This window comes from Atta colombica, unplaced genomic scaffold (genome assembly GCF_001594045.1).
Source record: "Atta colombica isolate Treedump-2 unplaced genomic scaffold, Acol1.0 scaffold7, whole genome shotgun sequence".
NCBI classification, from domain to species: domain Eukaryota; kingdom Metazoa; phylum Arthropoda; class Insecta; order Hymenoptera; family Formicidae; genus Atta; species Atta colombica.
In genome coordinates this window covers 647,509-669,475 of record NW_017259561.1, presented here as the reverse complement: position 1 = coordinate 669,475, position 21,967 = coordinate 647,509, and the positions used below count along the sequence as shown (strand labels likewise).

General features: G+C 33.3%; 1 protein-coding gene across 2 annotated transcripts in view; it reads right to left on the bottom strand.

Moving 5' to 3' along the window:
- The window catches only part of LOC108692378 (zinc finger protein 628-like), a 32,305-nt gene extending 20,249 nt beyond the window's left edge, over positions 1-12,056 (bottom strand). The window contains exons 1-4 of one of the 2 annotated variants that reach the window (XM_018200600.1): positions 12,011-12,056; positions 4,214-4,522; positions 3,718-3,936; positions 2,348-2,568 (exon numbers count right to left, since the gene is read on the bottom strand). In XM_018200600.1, the coding sequence (XP_018056089.1) occupies positions 2,348-2,568; positions 3,718-3,936; positions 4,214-4,499 (726 nt within the window). In that variant the 5' untranslated portion in view covers positions 4,500-4,522; positions 12,011-12,056. Of the gene's footprint in view, positions 1-2,347; positions 2,569-3,717; positions 3,937-4,213; positions 4,523-11,256; positions 11,421-12,010 lie in introns of those variants that run through there. The other variant, XM_018200599.1, reaches the window with a different exon arrangement.
- Positions 12,057-21,967: the final 9,911 nt, after the last annotated feature.

Sequence of the window (21,967 nt, the reverse complement as noted above, 5' to 3'; positions counted from 1 at the left end):
TTCCGGGGGTGGAAGAGAAAAAACCCCGGCGGCCGCTGGTGCGTTGTGTTACGCGTCGTGTGACATTCCGTCGGCGATGCCCTCGTTTCATCCCTAGATATATATATATATATATATACACATACATACATACACAAACACATGTACGTACATGTGTGCGGCCCACATATCCTAATATGTCGAGTTACGGTTACGTGTCATGGACGTAAAACCACGGCACGGCGAGGCAAGTTTCTCTACTTCCATTCAATCACACGTAATTGAAGCGGCGAGGTCTTTTGTCGAGGTCCGTGTACTCGTCAAAAACGTTTGACCCGTTTCCTCGCCCCAACGCACTTAAGGGTATTTGCGCGCCCCGAAGAAATTCATATCGCGTGACTCCGAAGTCTGATTTTTTTCTTTCTTCGAACGGAATGGAGATCGACCGGTTTTACGCGCGATATGTAGGCACGCGTAAAAGCCTGATCGCTTCTGTGCGTATCGACAGGAAACGTTGCGATAAAATCAAAGATGGATCGACACGTATTCGACAACTCGTCCATCCGGATTGCTTCGTTATGTTAATTAAATCATGTTTATATTGTAACAGATGTGTGATGGTTCTGATGATGATGATGTCTAATTTAAACGTAGACATTTGACGACGTTTCATTTAAAACAGCTGGAAAGTAGTATAGAACGATTACAACCTCTTTTATAACGATGCGTTAGACTTTATTTAGTTTCTTTTGTCGCCTATGAAATATATATCTTTTATATTTGCTTTGGAAAATATTACTGTAATAGCATCGGTTAAATCAATTACTGACTAAAACGTAATTACTGATTTACTTAGTTATTGAAATTTTGTTGCTAAAAATTGTGCATAACTTGGGAAATAAGTAAGTTGCATAAGTCTTTTTTTTAGATTTACTTAAATAAACTATTTTTTTTGTGATAAAAATCTTCGTGTATGAAGAGAAAAATATCAATTTTCAAAGAAATCAATGTGACCTGACCATCAGGGTGGCGAAAAGCACTTTCTTGTAGTTCGTAAAAACATGGACATCATCAAGTAGTTCTATGTATCGATTATCGATGGCCTTTTCGAAAAGCTATCACGATCTGAGGAACTTATAAGCTATTAATCCAACCGAAAATAATATTTAGAAAGGTCTTATTTACGAAGCATTGTGATTGATGATTAAGAAGAATAGTCAATTTCATTTTAAACATTTCTATTAATTTTTTACTTAATTTTGAATTTCGTTATATTTTTTTAGATACTTATGACTGATAATTTTTAATTTAAAAAAATATTATTAAAAATTATTAAAAAAATTTACTACAGTTTCTCATTCAATTTTATATTGAATTCATAATATTCTGTCAGTATTGTACATATTATGTATATAAGAAGAAAGTTATCCACACTTTGGCAATCAAACGATTTAGTTGCTAGATTAGCAAGACAGAAATAGAATTAATCCAAACAATCAACGAATAGCCTGTTCTCTTGTCGAGGAAATTATTAATATCAATGGGTTGATTATAGTTGTCAGTTAAAACGACAGTGTGGTTAGATTCTCAGAAACAGTCGACAGAAACAGATAAGTCGCATCAAAGCTCTAAAACGGAGGGAAGAAACGAGAAACAACAGAGGGGAAAGTCTCTAAGATAGGACCAATTACTGCCGGCGATGCAACGTTTAAGGGTTGCTGATCGGACGTTCGGTCGATACAAACTGCGTATCGAAACTTCTTTACGAGACACGATTGCCAATAAAAGCTCAAGTCAATTTGTCAACTTCATAAAATTGATACTGTATGAGATATGCAACGGTACACTGCCCATTTTTCGATGGGCCAAATATCGTGGAAACAACCGCATGTCGAGATTTCTAGGACTGATATTAATCCTCTTCCTCGAAAGTTATCTTTATTATTGCAATAACAGATTCGCAATGACTCCCTCATGCGATCTATGCAGAGGACTAGCGTCATAAAAATCTTTCTTTACAACGGTAATATCGGTATACAACGGTAATTTTGGCATACAACGATAATTTTGGCATCGCTGGCGATTTTTAAATCAAGAAACTCTATCCATATCATTTTTTAAATTTCTTTTATTATAAAATAATACGAAATAAATCTTTGCACGCGAGATATCTTTTTAAAGAAGAATTATAGTCATATTATTACATATTATTATTAAAATTCACGATTAAATTGTTTTAAATATTACTTCGTTAAAGTAATGAGTCACTTGGTTATGAAGACGACAACTTTAGTCGACAACTTTAGTCTATTGAAATGAAATAAAGTGCGCGAATAAGAATAAAGAGGTATAATACAGAAACACTTACTTGAAAAGTCCTTTCCGTCGAGGAGGGCGGTGTAAGTGGTGAATGATGAATTTGCCGCGTAATTATAGGGGTCGAGGACGGACTCCTGGAGGACGGTGCTCTCGTTTCCCTGGCCTCCCTCTCGCACACCGAACCCGGCGACCAAATTTCACTTTTCCTACTGCCGATACTCGACGAGACGTCGCTCGGCTTCGTGCTGAGGTTCAACGGCGCCTCCTCTTCTGAAACAAAAAAAATCATCGATCTATTCAAGCATTTGTCAAATCACTACTTGTCTCTCATTAAAAAAATTTTAATATTTAATTAAATTGTATAAAAATACATCATGATAATGATACAAATACAATACTTCAAATACAATATTTATTTGTTTTAACACGTAAAATGAATAAATCTTTTGCTCGTGTAAAATAATACAAAATTTTTCAAATTGTATAAATACATATAAAATATGTAAAGATTAATTCATACATACACACACACACACACACACACACACACACACACATTTAAAAATAAAAAGTATATATTAAGTGTTTTTGTAGAAATATTTCATCATAAATTAACTCATAAATTAACTTATACAATAATATAGAGAATAAAGTAACAAGCAACCTCATACTATCGCTATGTTACGATGTCAAAAACAGTAGTAATTTATGATGGATCATGTAACATCATTATTAAAGGCGAGGAAATTTTATAGTTTTTGCACATCACATATACATGTATACGCAGAGAGCAATTAATTGATCGTAATTAATATCCGTGCAGCAAAGTCGAGCGATAAATGATGTCTCGTATGACAACGTTGGTCGATCGATAATACCCACTTACAGATAATTGCTCATTAACCGGCCTACTTTTTTAAAAGAATTCATTTTAAATATTCTAACGATAGTCATTCTGGAAAACTAGCTAAAGATAATTTTACTAGACTTACTCTTGTAAATCGTAATCATTATCGAATGAAAATAAATTCATTAATTAATTCATTAAAATATTCATGCTTTGTCTCTCTACATTTATTAAACTTGTATACACATATTAACCCAATTAATACTGAATAAATGATGTTCATAAATGTACGAATATATCCAATTCAGCCATATTTTTCACAATACATAAAATAGTCAAAGAAATCGTAAATGTCATAAACTACATTATGCAAATTATTACTAGGATAACTTGAAAGTAATTTAAACAAATTTTAAATAATTTTAAAATAATTTTCCTCGATGAATTTTATATGAGCTACATTCTATGTAATGGTGTCGCCTCCTGACAAACGTTTCTTCTCTATATATCTTTCAGTCACAACGTGTAAAATATTTGCAGATTTGTTTAAGAGAGATTCAATCAAATCTCACCGAATTTGGCCTTCTCCGGCGTGCATCTTCGGGGTGATCCGGGACGTGCCGGACTGAGAGGTTCCGAATGAATAGGCGAGCAATTCGTGACCGGCGTCGTCTGTTGGGATGGGATTCTTGTAGGCGGGAGCAAACTATGTGGCAACAGCAGGCCCATGTGACGCCACCAGGCACCCCCAGATGCCCCATAACCGCCGTACATAAGACCGCAACGCATGTCTGAGACAACAAAGGTAACCGTGTTGAGTTCAAAGTGTGGAATTTGAAAGTGTGATAATTTTTAAGCAAAAGAGAATTTACAAAATATTTCTGGAGATTATGCCATATCATATTTTAAGAGAGATATACTAAAATAAATATTTTTATATATAAAAATATTTAAATTAAAAATATTTTAAATAAATTTCGCGGTTTAATTATAGATTGATAAACAAGTATATAAAGATATTATAATACCAAAAGATTTATTCTAATTCACATCATCCCCGCGACTTACCTCGCGCGGCAACGCCAGCGCTGAGTGGTAGATTTTGCAGTCTCAGATCGGGATTGTAATTCGAGACGAGAGTGAAGGCGCTGAAACGATCGGGGACAGGTTGACAAAGACCCGAAGTTGCATTGGTGGATGCAATGCTCGAACTGCTTCCCGGTACACCTGGGCTCCAAGGCGAGGATGGCAGCGTGATTATGGCGTTAGGGCTGCCGGGCGGCGAGAGGGTAGCCGGGGGTGACAAGGCGCCCGCCGGAACTCCCACGGGATTGCAATGAAGTTCCGGTTTCATGTGCCAAGTTCGAGGTACCGCTTCTATCACGAGAGAACAAATATACTTGGCATATTATTCGTACCCATACACGAACGCAAAATGTGTGTGCAATATATAATTTTCAAAATCTCGATAACACCGTATCATTTTATTAGCAACAAACTTTTTTCAAAGTATGTACTTAAAATACAATAAACGTCTGTATGTGTAGATAAAACTCTATATTAGATAAATTGATAATTCTTATCATAATGCATGTGCTAAATTGCAAAATAATGTTTTGAAAGACTATTAAATATAATAGTGTTTAATTTAAGCATAAATGTCATTTAATACAATTCAAAAATTCATATAATAGCAAAAATAACATCTTATATAAAATTTTTAAATAATTCTAAATGAATTCTATTCCGTTTCTTTCACTCATAAATAACCTTGTTTGATAATTTTTGTAAATCTTCAGAGTCAGTAAATTTCAAGTTTATAAATATTAAATACTTGAGCTAGAACTAGACGTTAGATAAAAACGAAAATATTTAAAATAGAAGATATTAAAGTAAAATAGGTATTTTTATCCAAAGAATCTTTTATCAGAGATTATATCTAACACATTTATTATTTTAATTTTTAGATCGTTTTTAAGAAAGACAGGCATAAATGTATAATAGGTATTATTTTGATATTTTCTAGTAAATGTTTTTAATTATAATATTTGTGTTATCTTCCTCTTCCAGATTCTTAATTTTTCCTCGATTTTGTCTTTGTATGCTTTAATATCGAAAGTGCTCGTAAGATCTCTACGAAATAAAGAAACTATAAAACGTGAAGTGTGAGTTGTACATATTTTGCGTAAAAGCATGCGTAGAGGCTGCATTCCGCAAACGCGTTCATTACATGCACGAAACATATACGTTAACAGAGAAATGAATAATACATGGAGCCTTGAAGCGGATTCTTTCGTGATGCATAAAATCTGAAATCCTTTCGATCGCATAAACGAAGAATGATTATAGTCTAAAATCACGGCTTGCTGGAACGTGTTGATCGAAAAAAATTACAAAGCAAGAATGTCGCGCTGCGCAACATGCGTATCTTCCAAATTTGTTTTGCAAACATATGGTAAAAAATTAATCATAAACGCAGATTATGCTGTTATTTGTATTATTTGTAACAAAAATATTTTATGCATAGTTGTTTAAAAATATTTACAAATTATTTTGAACGTTCCGATATTAGCTTTTTTACTCTTAAAAAATAATATCAAAAATCAAAATAATATCAAAAATCTTAAATAAGAAATTATCACAATTCTCTGCAGGTACATATTTTTACATATAACAGATACATGCAATTTAAATATTGTTTGTTCTTGTCGATTAAAAAATTGGTTTAAAGATTATGGAGTATTTAAACGCGATACATGTTCCGCTTATCAGAATCCAGTAAATTTATAGCAGGAAATATAACTAATCAGAAACTGAGTTGCGACATAAAACGTCAAGTTTTTCCAAATTATACGCTACTTTATAGCAATCTCATCCGTTCGATAATAAAGAATTGAAATGCCGGCGATTATAAATATCCATATTCATAACAATCGTCCAACCCTGCTAGAAGAGGTATTTAAATCGTTACTAGTTTCCATATCGTACAGTGGATCTCGCGCATCAATGAATACGGAATATTTATGCTCGCTGCGTTTAAACTAAACGCGAGCATGCATTTAATGCATTGTCGACGACGGTCAGCGCCGTATTACGTATATCAGATACGTATATCACGACGTAATAAAAAAGAAAAGAGAAAAAAAAAGAAAAATTTACGCGCGAAAGAGCGAACGCGCGAGGAAGAAATCACAAACGCGCAGCCGGTTGTCACTCGATGAAATTATAATGCGTGCACCAATCGCAACGAGTATCAAACGGATATATCAAGAGACGAGATCCTAATCGTGCGAGGTCGGACAGATGTGATTGCTCGACGCGGCTCTGCACCGCGATCCACGATAAAATTCCGATCACGCTGTCCACAAACTTGACGGGACAAGCTCTCAAAACGAGCACCAACTACTGATCAACTTGTGATAATTACTAATAATGAATTAAATACATCTTACGCGCAGATTGCGTTCCATCACGCAACATGCCTTGTATTGATTTCTCGAGCCGTCAGAAAATTTTATCGTGCAAACAAGGAGAAAACTTTAATTGACAATGATTTTTACATGTATTTTCTAAAAAAATCCATGTAACATAATTATATAATTTTTATATACGCACAGTGATTCGAGATGTGATAATCTTGATATATTTAAATTTTAAAAACACACTGTATGTTTTCTATATTTTTAAATAAATACACACACACACACACACACACACACACACACACACACACATATATATATATGTATTATATAAAATTATACACATTGTGTATAATTTTATTTTATAGTATACGAAATCTTAAAGAAATTTAAAAAAATGTATTTTAGTTCATGTAAATTTATGTAAAATTATGTATTAGTAAAAAAGATTTTTTAACGAACTATAAACAAATGAATAGTTAACAAGAACACGAATGTATGGTATAGTGTTGCGTTAGAGCGATTGATTTGTAAGACACACGAATGAGTGGAAGTAGAAATAGCCATTTTATGAAACGATATGTCGGAAAGTTAGTGATCACGGAGTAAATCACTGACTCGAAGGTCCTACCGTATCGATAAGGATCACGTTTGGACATAAAGTACGACTAATGACCACTACTCGTTGTTTGAATAAATCTGTAATGCGCTCTTACGAGGCGGCATTCCTACATAATTCATGCGCGAACGTATCGCTAGCGAGAATTTGTTACTTGTTTCCATAGATAACGGTGCATGATGTAGTTTTCCTGCCAATCGCCGAAGGATTGCGAATTTGAATTACTGTTCATCGGTTTTAAATAAGCGAATTGAAAAGGGAAATAAGCTCATAAAGATGCGTCCAACATAGTTGCAAAAAAAAAAGGAACAAAAGGATGCCGCTGATAAACGTCATGAAAAATTCCTTGGCAAACTTCAAATAATCATTCATAGAAAGAAAGAGAAGCAGAAGAGAGATGGTTCAAATCAATCATCAATCTTCGTTTTGAATCTAATAATAAGTTGAAATAGAAATATATGACAATAGAGCACAAAAAATGGTTTGAGATAAAATATATATTTAAATATATTACAGAAATTTTGCTCGTTAAATATGAAGCGGAAAAGGAAAGCAACTTGAGAGCTACGATTTTGGTATGGAAAATTTTCAATGACTCGTTGAAAATTTGTTGAAATTCGAGGTCTCGATGTTAGATAGGAACGTATTTAAACAGGTGAGGCTAATTCAACGATATATTATACTGCACTTCTGCGTTGTTATCATCAATGCATTACGTTGCTCACAGAATAAAAAAAAAACCATGTTCTCTTTGTTGCATATATGAGAATAAATCATGAGCGTCACAAACCCGATTTCCTGCTAGCCTTTCAATTTTACGCGATGATGAGCAATAAATTATGAATAATATCAAACACAAATGTCGAAAACATTATGTGTTAAAAAAATATGTAAATTAAAATATAATATATATTATATAATAAAATGTAATAACATAATATTTAGTAATATTGAAAATATATATTTATATAATATGTATGTTCATACATTAGTGTTAATTATTATCGATTGGACAGAATAAATAAATAAAAATAGATAACTTCATAAAAAATATGTTCTATCACTTCGAATGTTAATGTTTAAGCAATATTGAATTTATAAATATAACAATAGCGAATGACGCATTTTTACAAGCTTTAATATGCAACAAAACAAAAAAGATAATAAATTCGAGGAGTGTGCGATAATCGGTGCAAAACCAAAAATCTTTGATTAATTGACTCAGCATATGGCCACCTGTGAAAATATCACTTTAACAGATTCGAGATATGTTAACTACGTCATTTCTTAATTTCACACTTGAGGCTCGACACGTTTCACGAAATAAATTCCGAATCGATGAGTTTATCTTCTCACCATAGAAATTAATTACAGCGGTCAGATAGAGTTCTTTTAATTATTAATTAATCACTTTTGATTATTAATTATTCACGGTATTGTATTCTCGTGAATACAAAACATTTTCAATTCATAAATTTTGAAATCGGATAAAATTTTTTATTTATGTGATTATATATACTCATATTAATGGAAATTTTCGATTACATTTTTGGCAAAATTTAATGACAGTCTGTACATTTCGTTCTGTGAAGTTCAAATGACTTAACAGACAATGAGAAGACATCTGTCAATTAACGAATTGATTAATTAATAACAGAACTTTAGGCCTCGTAAACGGCTAATCTTGTTTGTTCGTTAATTTCAAAAGTAACTCCCATCGTAACAACTCAACGAAATCTCAAAAAAACAATCATGAATATTTACACAAAGTCTTGATTAAGCTGTGTGAACAAGTGTCAGATGTTCTTTCCGCCTGAACCTCTTTAAGACGGATTTTTGGACTAAATTATGACTGTTGTCGCTACATTTTTGAACGGAGATAAAATAGGCATTTAATTTTTAATTTTAAAGACAAATGCAGTTTTTCAATATTACAACATTAAACAAGACATTGACATCATGTGATGACACAATATTTCATATTGCGAGTTTTTAACGGATTTAATAAAATTAAAAATAAAAATATTTAAAAATAATTGATTCAATTACGAAAAAAATTATTTAAAAAAATTTATTTATCATTCTAAGAATTAAAATAATGTATTTTCTGAAAATTTCATTATACTGAATGATTTATCTTATTGTGCAAAAACAATTATTATAAATATCTAAATTTAACGTTTTTATATATAATAATTTTGCAAAGTTTTATTTAAAAAACTATTTACTATACTTTGTGTAAAAGCGTAATAATTACTGTTAATAAATGTTTTATTACATTTTTTATGCAATAAAGAATGACATATATGCATGTTAGTCATCATTTTATGCAAACGGCCAAAATGCGACGATGTTTTGAAAATTTACACATGTTTCTTACATTTGCATTCGTGATATGTTTAAAATACTATTCTAATACCTCGTGCTTCGGTTATCATCGTGCAGCTTATCCGCAATACTTTTTCGCTTTTGCGATTAGGATAATATACGCACGTCGCTAAAATCTTTCATTTGTATAAGAAACCATGCGCTTTATAAATGTTACCTGCTTCATAAATATTACTTATGTTCTTGTAAGTGTAATCGTGTATAAAAATAAAAACGATTATACGAGCAGTATAATAAACAAGTTTATTTTAAGATACGCAAACAACTTAACAAATAGTAAGTAACTTAACAAATAGTAAGTAACTTAACAAATAAGATAAATGAAATATTACTCATTTAAAATAAATACAATTCAAAGATACAAAAATCTTTTACGTTCCACGTTTGGGGGACAAATTTAAATAAAGATCCATTAAGACGCAAATTAAATGACAAAATCTCTGGGAAAGAAAAATATATTTTGCAGATATGAGTCTTTAAAATCATACGGAATGAATTTAATTAAAGTTAATGGAGAGTTCGTGTCACTTGTTAGAGCAGTTTACGCAAATAATGTTTTTTATCAAAGAATTACAAAATCTTAAGAATGAAAAAGTGTTATGGAATAAAACTGCAGATGTGTGACTTGGCGATAAAAGTTTTGCTTAGAAAATGTGATAAAACTTTATCACCTCTTGAATATTCAAGATAATCCTTTATTTAACACATAAAGTACAATATCTATTCAATGAAGCATTCGATAACTTTTTAAATAATTAGCTATAATTTTGTTTATATTCATATTGAAACAATTCTGAGCGGATTTCAAATATACTCTTATTAATGATTGTTATTAACAAGTACTTTTGTGTCATGAAAAAATGCAAATGTATCTGCAAAAAAATGCTTTGCATTGTTTAAAATGTTAAATAATTGCCAAAATAATTGCGGAATATGTAATTCAAGGAATTGACGAGGACAAAAGCAATCTGCACGAAGACTGCTTTGCAAGATCATTTAAAATATGATGATAAAGATCAATGGATCGGTGAAAAAAAGAACACAATGATTAATTTTGACTTCTGATAAGAGTTGCGATTGACATCGAAAGTTACAAGAAAGGTCAACTTTAAATCGTGTTATCGTTGATGTTAAAAATCAAATTTATATCATTTCGATTGATAAAATCGTTGATTAATAGTGTATGTGACACATTCTCATGCAAAATAAATTTATTGTTATTTATATTCTCTCTATCATGTTTCTATAACTGACAGCTAGATTCAATGTACTGATCTTCGACACACAATGTAACTTTTTTCTATCTAAATCAATTCTATCTAAATCAATTTTCGATAAAATTATAAAAAATAAATCAAATAAATAAATTTTATAACACAAATAAATCAAATTTTATAACAAGTTTTACTCAATATACTATATATAGATAATTTAATGTTTCTTCCTTTTCATGTATATAACAATTAAAAACTTGTAACACAAATTTCTCTTACCAATGTTGTACGTGATATATATGTAAATCTGATGCGTAGAATGAAATGTAATTCTCGGCAAGTACATAAAAGTGCGTAACAAATGAAAATTATCGCGATCGTCAAAATAGTTTACCGGAGAGTTAAGTCAGTCGGCAAGTATCACGTGTTGATCGTTGTGTCCGAAGATATTAAAAATCCTTTACTCACCACACATCACGTTCAGGCGATGTGAAAACGATGCGCTAAAATTGTATGCCGCTCATGGAATCGCGCACTATTTCCAATATGGTTCTCACGCACTGTGCCTACCAGATCAGTTCGGCGCGAATCACACAGATTTCTTTAACAAACGTTAAAGCACCGGCACACGTCGCCTCCTTCTCGCACAATACTTTCGCGGAAGCACGCGGTCTTGAGCGCTCGTTAAATGAAATTAAAAGTGTTCTCTTTGACAACCTTGGAACTGATCTCTGACTTCACCACCAACCGGCCAGTCGAAGTCTCTTTCATGTGATTCGTAAAGGTTAATAGTGATGAAGATGTGAATCACTGCTCGAACCAATCCTCGTTGATATTTAAAGTCGCTCCAAGCTTTGAGACCTCGAAGAATCATGAATTACAATGAAGATGATTTAAATTCCTCAATAGAATCTTTACGTCAACTATTGACTTTCTTCTTTCTCTTTTTTCTATTTTTCGTGATGACTAACGTGAACACATTTCTACGATACGTATTGTCGAGAGTAGCCCGAGGTGATAGTAGATTACCAGATGATAGCCCGGTCACAGGGTAACTGTCAGTCCGTGCGAAGAAGAAGAAGAAATTCTCACTCTTTCCTCTCGGAGTGTCCTGACTAAGAGCAGGACCCCGACTGACCCCGCGGTGTGGCCGAGGAGGACACGCACGGTCTCTCGCGTATGAGGACGAACGTGTGTCGGCCGGCTCGTAGCTTCCCCTTACCTGGTCTGTCTCTCCTCGCTCAGGTTTCGCTCTTCTCTCACCTGCGCGTCGATCTCGTGTGCTACCTGGAGACTCCGCCTACCATCGTTCGGTTGTGTGGTGCCGAGTACGCCGGCGTTCAACGTGGTGGGAGACGGAAAGAAGACACAACGCGTGCGTCCTCCTTCTCTTTCCCCTTCATCCCCTCGTCTACCCCCGCGGAAATCGCTGGTAGCGCGGTAGAAACGTGTATTCTTCACGGTATCTAACCCTACCACCACCTTTATAGATAAAGTGCGGGAGATGCGTTCTAAGCGTCGTCGCACCAATGGTGGGCGGTTTCCTCCTCATCGTAGCCGTAGCAGGAAGGGATCGCGAGGTGCAGGTGTTCGACCGTATCAGTTTCAAAACGAAATTCTCAATAACGGATTAATTGCCCCGCGAAGAGCGATTGGAATTAATGCGTTCGCGTGGACGTGGTGGACGCGACGTTCCCGTTCAAGCTATACGGCCATCATTTCGTACGACACGCGCCGTGGATCGTTAGTTAATTAACGGTTCCGTAACTCTCCGCGCATAAAAAAACGATCGAGCGTTGAGTGTTCTTAAATTCAAGTTGCACTTGCCTGTTTTGAAATTGAAATTTCTTGATCGTACGTCTGTCTGGCTTTTGGCACGTGACAGATTCTTGGGTACGGCGCGTTCGGTATCTTTGTTACATAAGAGATTAATTTATACAACTTTAATACCCATTTATCCTGATCTATCAATCGTGATTAATATCTCTTGAAATACAGAGATAAGTGCAAATTGTTAAACCATAATTATTCAAAATGGTTATTGTTAAATAACAGTTGTTGAAATGTTTATAATTTTCATTATTACGTAATAAATGTAAATGATTGAATAAATTCAATAGGCTTATCAAACAAAGCCAGATTAAATTCATTCAGTCAAATTAAATTCACTTGATGACTGAAAATAGATCTGGCTGTTCTAGCTGTTCAACAAGATGAATCTGCTTAATCTACTGAATCATAATAATACTGCGACTTTTATATTGTTGTCTTTCGGACATTCTATAATGATTTTCTGTAGTAATAATTTCTTAAAATTAAACACGATATTTTATTATAACACTGCGCTGTAAAATTTCTTTTTAAATTCATTGTGAATTATTAATTAAGATAAACGCTGTTAATTCTAACTTCCATATCATCAACGTCTAAAGATGAATCATCAATGAAGATGATTTGATTCAAACTCCATTTTATCTTAATCAGTGATTAATTAGAAGAATTGTTTGAAACAAAATTTCTATAATTTGTATAATTTATCATCCCTGATCTTTTTCTCATATGTTAAATAATAAAAACTAATTTTATTGATGTTAATACAATAGTACAGATAGCACACGATAAGTAAATCATCAATTAAGTTGTTTGATCAAAGTCATCTTAAAAATAGAAACTGGAGATTTTGATGATGTTGTCTAATAACATCACAGATGCGTGGTCCATGATCTAGGGGGGGATACCATCGTGTAACGTCCATCTTAAGTCGACGCTTGGATGCAGACGCCAATAGGCATTCTCCGGAGCGGCCGTGCGCGCGCACGAGATATCCGTCGTTAGATTTGATTCGGCAGACTATCTCACGAGAGTAGGAGAGAGCCGAGTGCGTCGGCGCCGCCGTCGGAATCGTTCTCTATTGGCTGCTCTCTTCTAGGAGAGAGGCAAAGTGCCGTCTCGCTTGCATGAACCCGCCGTATCCTAGACGAACGACAAGAGGGGCCGAACTGACTTCGTGATGACCTTGGAATTAAACGTAAGTATAATCGCGCTGCTGAAGTCGCTGACAAACGCAATTTGAAACTGCTGTATCTAGGTCAAGATTGTGTATCACCATTTGTCAATTGATGACACATTATCCTCTTTTATATGTATGTTCATTTTACATAACAAACAAATTATTAAATTTAGACATCGTTTATTCTACTCATTTGATAATTGCGAGCGAAATATTGATAATTTTTAATACAGCCAACCGATTATGTAAATAATTGTAGGACTATACAAGCATGTTGTAATTAAAGTAAAATATGACATAAATGTAATATAATATCAATGTCTCGTGTAATGTAATGTTAAAGTTCATTTCAAACTTGAAATGTTAAAGTCATCAAACTTGAAATGATATAGTAACAATGATGTAATAATTTTCATAAATCGAGTCTCTAAATTATCAAAAAGCATGCAGATGATACCAAACAAAAGATCAATAAGAAATTAAATGATCGGGAATGAAATGCGCATGTACCAGAATACTTTAATTACTTTACCTCAGTGATGAGGTAGCAAAAAAAACCCGTAATTACTGTACCATTATCTATAGACACAATTTTACGTGATGGAAAAACATAAATGGCTTCGAAAAGTGGACTAATTATTTTTGAAATACTAGACAGCTCACCCGATTAGCTCTCGCGTCGCAATATTCGACGCTCACAATTTTTTTTCTTGCTAATATTAAATTACCGATGATTAAAATCCAGATTAGATTTTAAATCGTCATTTTCAAAATAGCTTTCAATAAAATTTGACATCTCAATCTTAAATTCAGAGATAGTATTTTATTTGTGAAATCCAGACTTTTTTGATTTTCGATTTTTTTTTTGTCTATATGAGCTTGAGTTTCCATTTCAAGGCACTTATAGTCATATTTCGCAACGACATTTTCGCATGATACGCAGTATATTTACTCGACGTATCGTCTGAACGGAATGATTAACGTGTTGCACACCTTGCGGAGATAACGTTTTGCGATTAGCTGGCAAGTTTTCGAATGAGTACGGTTAATCACGATTGACCAACCGAGTCATCAACAGCGCAAGGGCTTTCATTAGCTGCCGTTATCGTCACCTTCGCCTCGTTATATACCGGATAGATAATCCTCGGCAATTTGACACAACAACGTACAATATAAAATTGAAATGGGGTGGTCTGAAGTAGATTGCAGTTCATGTTAATCATACGCCAGTCTAACAAGCTCGGCGGTTCATTGCTATATAAAAACGCACCTTTAAGATATATTATTTTTAATAAAGAGGTTGCTAAAAAGCAACTATTAGAATATTGAATTCCGGTTTGATTTGACGTTTCGATTCGACTCAATTGAATGATTCACTATAATCATGTTCTCATCACACATGCAAGAGCATGTGTGAAGAGCACTAGCTCGCCCGGTGACGTGAATCGCCGCATAGATCGAGGCATTCTTTCTCTTCTTCTTTTTCTTCGTTTTCCCCTTCATGATTCTCGATCCGTCAGAGCGCGCAATGCATGCGCGTATATCGTCGCACAATGCAAACGAAATTAGCATCGCAATGCGCCACTGCTGCTGCTGGAAAACTGGGTAAACAGCTGTGCGAACAATGCAAACGTACTGCAACTTCCTTCGCCCTGCCTCGTCGCTCTTACCTTTTCATTTTCTTCACTTCGTTCTCTGCCCCTCTTAGTCATCTGCCTGTACTATGAAGTCTGCATGACGACGATTGCATCGAGGTTACAAATGTGATCGAGAAGTCGCGCGTATTTTTATCTACAGATAGAACTTGGGTTTTCCGCGAGGGATGATTATATTCTCGAGAGTAGTCAATATAGATAATTACCAAGAATAACAAGTAACAGCGTTATAAACGTATTTATAACGCCATTACGGTTACCTTTTTATAATAATTTGGAAATAATGTTAATTTTTCATGACGTAACAAGCAAAATAAAGAGTTATTTTTTTCAATAAATAACGCTTAATGGTAACAAGTTATTTTCAACAGTGACTGTTTCAACCTTGACGTTATTTCCGACGTCATTACCGACATAAAACTTGTAACATCTTTGCTAATCGTTATAAAAAAGTAATTGTAACGACGTATACAAATAATTCCTGATTATAAAGATAAATTAAAGGAGATTTGCGTTATAGAATGTCAATGATTAAATTTAGATTTAAAAGTACAACTTAATAAAGATATAATAAAAAAGATGCTCATTATTGAATAATACAATACAAACATGCAGTGTTTTGAATAATATAATGCAAAGATACAGTGTTTTGTAAATACGTGATTAATTTTTTAATTATAAATATTCTACAAAAATTATAATCTACGTGTGCATATTACCTATATATTATTTGCTTCTATGCAGATTACCTTTATAAATTATTGTGTCTATAAAATATTCTTTATACATTCATATGCATTGATGTAAAGTATTGAACGTAGTGAATTAGATTAGACAATGGCAATTAAAGATACATTAAACAAGTGTTGCAATCTTTTTAGCACACATTCCACGTTTTGTTACAACGACTCCAAACCGTTACAGACAGGTAAAAATATCGCGTAGTACAATTGATAAAATACCAGTCGCCAGTCGCGATACGGTGCAATTTGTAGCAAGACGATAATTATGGACAGAAATAACGATATGCTAGAACAGAAACTTGCAATTAGACTGTAAATAGAGGTAAAATAATACTTATCATATAAGTAAAGAAGCCCTGTAATGTATTTTTTCTTAAAAGCCTCAATTAAACTTTTCGTAAAATATATTCTGCTCAACACGTTTGTATATATCAGTATTGATAAGAAAAAATTGTTGAATGCTTTTTTTAATTATCTATTATTTAGAGCATTATCAGAAATTTTTTTTTTTCCAATGTCTGCAATGTCTTTTCGTTGGTTTAAGTTCGCTAATCATATATTCAATTGATTTTCGTTTCTATTAAGAGTGTAACTCCAAGATACATTGACATTCAAATTATCTTTACTAATAAATATAACAAATTGTTGATTATAGTAAACATTAGTTGCAATTCTCATCTCCATTGCAATTTGCAGTAAGTTAACTAAAACGTAAAATATTATTAATCAATGAAAATGTTAACGAAATAATTTTATCATATATTGTTGTGGAAGTTATTTTAACATTAATAAAAGTTATTCGAAAAATGCGTATGAAATAAGTTTCTTCATTATTACTGAATAAAGAAAAATCTGAATAAAGAAAGAGTTGATTGGCCATGGTTGATTATTAATATAGTTGCCGTTATAACAACTATAATGTTGTCAAAGGCGCAATTGCAAAAGAGTGTTTTGCAATAGGTAAATAAATTATTTGGTGGGTGTTTTTTAAATGCTTAATTAACATCGCGCTTATGGCAAATCGCGATCGCTTTCAATATCACATACGTGCGAGGACACTAAGTGAGACACTTTCTCGAAATGGCTCGCAACAAAATGAGCTAATTACAATCCGCAATTAACATCGTGTCCTCTGTCGGCTTCAGATACAACTTAATTTGGCGCGCACAATTCACGATCCCAAGAATTGAAGTAATATCGATAAATTCGTAGAAGTTAATATGTTGTACAAATACACTACGTTAATTGTCGCGCTTCGAAGGATAAGCGCAACTGTGAGTATTATTGCAGCTGGAATAGCAATTGTATTTTTATATTAATTGCGGTAGAAGAGGTTTGCTGCTTTCAGACTTTCTAATATATACATGGGAAGTATGAATATCGAATATGCGGGTAGTTTTGAAAATAGATAATGTTAATTTAGTCATGATGCGATTAAAGTAAAGAAAAAAAACTGTATTAAAAAATCTAGTGACATATAAGAATCTTACAGAAGAAGAAAAAGGATATTTCCGATTATACGATGTATAAAATAATTAAAAGAAGCTATATTGCAAGAACTTGTTTGATTAGCAGATTAACTAGTACATTAATTAATTTACAATAAGGACTTTTCGAGCCTAGCAAAGTAACGTATGCTATAATTAAATTGTTTTATTAACCGTCATATAAACAATATTTCAAAGAAAAAACATTGAAAAAAGGTCGAAACGTTTGAAATATTGTTTATGAAATATGAAGGTTAATAAAACAATTATAGCATATATGTTACCTATATTGTATATTTAATTGTATAATTGAATTTTATTCATATTGAATTGTAATATATATTTTCTTAATTTTGTAGTACATTAATATAATATTGTCAGTTTTACGAAACAATGAAACATTATAAAATTTTAAGATATCTACATGAAACAGAGGAAAAGAAGACACGTTAAAATAATACGAATATCATGCTTGTGACATTAGGTATAAACGGAGAACGGATCCTTCGAAAGTTTTCTTCGCACGGTCATCCCGTTATCGCGACATCTTTACTTTAAACATCCATACAATATGCACTATTCATATCCGCAAAGTGACAACTACCGTTCGGCAATCGAACGACGGCAATCGGAAGGAAGAAGGCGTTTCCTCGGTGGAAAGTATCGGCGAAGTAACGGGAAAGTGATGTCAAAAGTCGGGCCGCGGGAAATTTCGGGAGACGCCCACTCTTTTAAGAAGACAACCGTTGCAACATTCTCTCTTTCTTCTCAAAAAAGGGAAAACAAAAATAACACTTCCATGTCACGTTAACCAATGTCACTGCAATGCCGTCTTTGTACGACGCGGAAGTATAAAGGTTCACGCCTCACAAACTTTCCTACCATATCGGTCGATGAGGATGCGCGAAATCTCTCTCCTTGAAAACCTCGACCGAAATCGAGACGAAAGAGAGCAAAATTGCACGCGATCTCGTCGCAAGTACAGTAAATTGAAAAAGTGAGAATTATCGTGAGAAATGAATGTGTCGCGATTAAATTTAATCTCATATGGATATTTTCTGATTATTAAGTAGATGATAAGCAAACGTTAAAAATTATTTTTGTTACATAATTTCGACAGTAAGTATTATTTATCTTTTGTAAAAACTGCTGCAGAAAGAAGAAACAACAGATTTAGATGTTTTTTTTTTTTACATAGCGAATATCTGCATAGATTTTATTATTTTTTAATCTATATTACTTTGAAATAATCTACTTCACTTTTCTTTCAAATCTATTCGCTGGGGATGAAAGTGTTCCAGAGATGTTTAACAGACTTTTTCTTGAGTCGGATTGTACACGATCTGTCTCCTTTAATTGAAGACGAGGACATCTTTTGTTAAGAGTAAATGCCAGTACTCGGCTCGATGCGTGATGCGTGATCTTTCTCGCGGCGACAACGACGGCGGATCACATCCACGTTTCAGCGCCGTTATGAATCCACGTCACTTTCGCAATTCACGGGAAGTTTCGCAATTCTACCATTGCTCGGGAGGCCCAGAACGATTCGAGCTACGCCCATCGTGCCAATTCTGGACGCCCTCGTTTCCCAGACCCGTGTGTGACCGGAAATCTTAAGGGGAGCGTCTCCTCTCTACTCTCCTGAGATGAGGTATATCTCAGACGGGGAAGAGATCATTCGCGATTGTCCATTTCGCATGTCGCGGTCGATTTTATATATATGTCTGCGGTTTCGTTCTCCAAAACATCGAAGTGAAACGTTAGGTACTTGAACTGGGTTATTCGGTCAAAATTCACTATCGACATTTCTTATATCAAATTGCAGATTATTAAATATATTCTCAAATATTTCATATTACTATGTTTAATATAATAATATATTTGAGATTCAAAATTTAATGTTAGCGTCGAAATTTTGCTACTACTTTGAACCTAAGTTTTAGGGCGTATATAAGGTTTAGAGATTTATAATAGGTTCTAATCTAATGAATTAAGTTCCTACATTGAGTAAATGGCAGTTATCGGAAAATTTCCTATTTTTAGGTTCAAAAAAGTTTTCTAAATAGAAGTTGTAGATTAATTAATATTAAAAAAGGTCCTATTTGATTATTTAAGTATCAAAACAGGTTTAATTGAGATTGAAAAAGATTGAAAGTAAGACTAAAATTTCGGAAAAAACTATTTTATTATAATTTCACAGTGTTGATCCGTCTGTCTAATTATTCGTTCGCAAAATTCTTAAAATAGCTTGAATTTTTTTTTTAAATTCTGTTTTATTATCTGCAACAGATACGTCAGTTCTATCGAAGCAAAGTATAAATCAATCCATAAAAGATTAAAATTAATAAGATTTTCAGTAATATAGGACAAATCAAGCTGAACTTTTAAATTCTTATTTTTAGCTGCACTACTTCGATCGTTACATCTGTTGCAACGATATTTATTATATCAATACTGAGAATTTTTTATATTTATACTCATTAAAGGAACCAATTATATATAACGTTACAATAAATCGGTTTTTTGCAGGTAAGTATATCAATACATATCTCTTATAAGGTAAATTAATCAATTTATTAATTTCCATATTGAAAATATCCATATGAAAATATATTGCTACAGTCGGACTAAACTTATGGAAAGAAGGACAGAATGAGCAGCGATTCCGATAATTATCGCTTGTTAATGCAACGGTATCCCGTAATGAAATTTTCCCGTAATGTAATCCGGCACGCGATCGAGATTTGTCTTGGGTTGTAGCTCTTAATCTTTTATCACGATCTGCCAAATCGCTCTGGGGTTTCTGTTGCAGGTGCAAAACGAGAACGATAACAAGCATGGTGGACGACAGTGAAAAAAAATGTCAAATAGGGGAAATAATTAACAACAAGGACAGCATAATTATCGATCACATGGTGAGCGTATATTCATAATATCCAGTTTCAATTTCTTAATTAATTTAATCTGATGGATTATATCATACATAAGTAATTGCATTTCGATGATTCTCATCCTTTTGAGGACAATGCTTCATTTTCGGATGTGCTAATATGATGAGCAATGTAAAAATCTAAACTAATCATAGAGCTAAAAATAGGAAACATAGTACTAAAAATAGGAAACATAGAAAAGCTTATTGCAATCTGTCTCTAATGATTTCTTGATAATTTATTTTTTTCTGTTTATTCCTTTAAAGAGCTATTTTATTTTTAATCATATAGCTTTTCTTTAAGAAAGATTTGTTATAATTTATTATTTCTGTTTGTTAGCGTCAAAATATGACACTGTTTTCAGCGCCACTATGCAACTTTCTCGTTTTGCAAAAATTAATTTGTTTGTCGTCAATAATAAAATATTAATATAAACATAAATAATAAATATAAACAGAAGAAAATTATTATTATTATATAACTAATATAAATAAAACACTGTATTCCAACAAAATATTTTACAACAATACTTTTCTGCTTTCTATATACAATGATTCGAAAGAAGACAAATATCCTTTTTTTACTCACTGTATACTTTTTTTCATTTTCAATGATACGTTAGATTAATTATGGCACATCTCTCTTTATGTAATTTTATAATTTATAAATATACCTAAAAGTGTGATAAATATACAATCTTCAAATTGTCGAGTGATACGATTGCAACGCTAAAATCACAAATAAATTTATCGTTATAACGGTAAAACAACCGTTAATTCTCGAACCAGAGGATAACCATTAATGTAATGACCGATTTCCCATTCAGTTGTACGAAGAGACGGTGCCATTAAAAACTTCAATTCTTATCTTCGTCATGCGAAGCGTCTCAAAGTCTCGCTTTATCTTGACATTATATCATACAAATTCCCGCTTTCTTGATATTATAATACGCAAAGAGACGATATTTTCGTAGCAGGTGTATGTTAAATTGTCGCGCATACGACCAATAGGAGGTTTAAGGGTGGAAGACAGAAGCAAGAAGAGTGAAGATAAAATGCAGCAATTAACCAGATACGAGTAATTATGAGAACGCATCAAACGGGGATGCTGGAGTGATGAAGAGAGAAGAAAATAAGAGAAGGCAGAGAATACCGATGTGTCGAGAACGTATGGATAACACGTTGCAGTTCGGTGTATCGTCTCGGTTCCCGTTAGCTTTCAGAACCCGCCCAAGTCAACCCGAACTCGTCGCACCGCTTGTCGCGTATCTACCCATGTACGCGCGCAAGCTTGCAGGCGGTTGCAGATTTCATATGTTCCTCTGACAAGCTTCTCCCAATAAAGTTGCATGCAA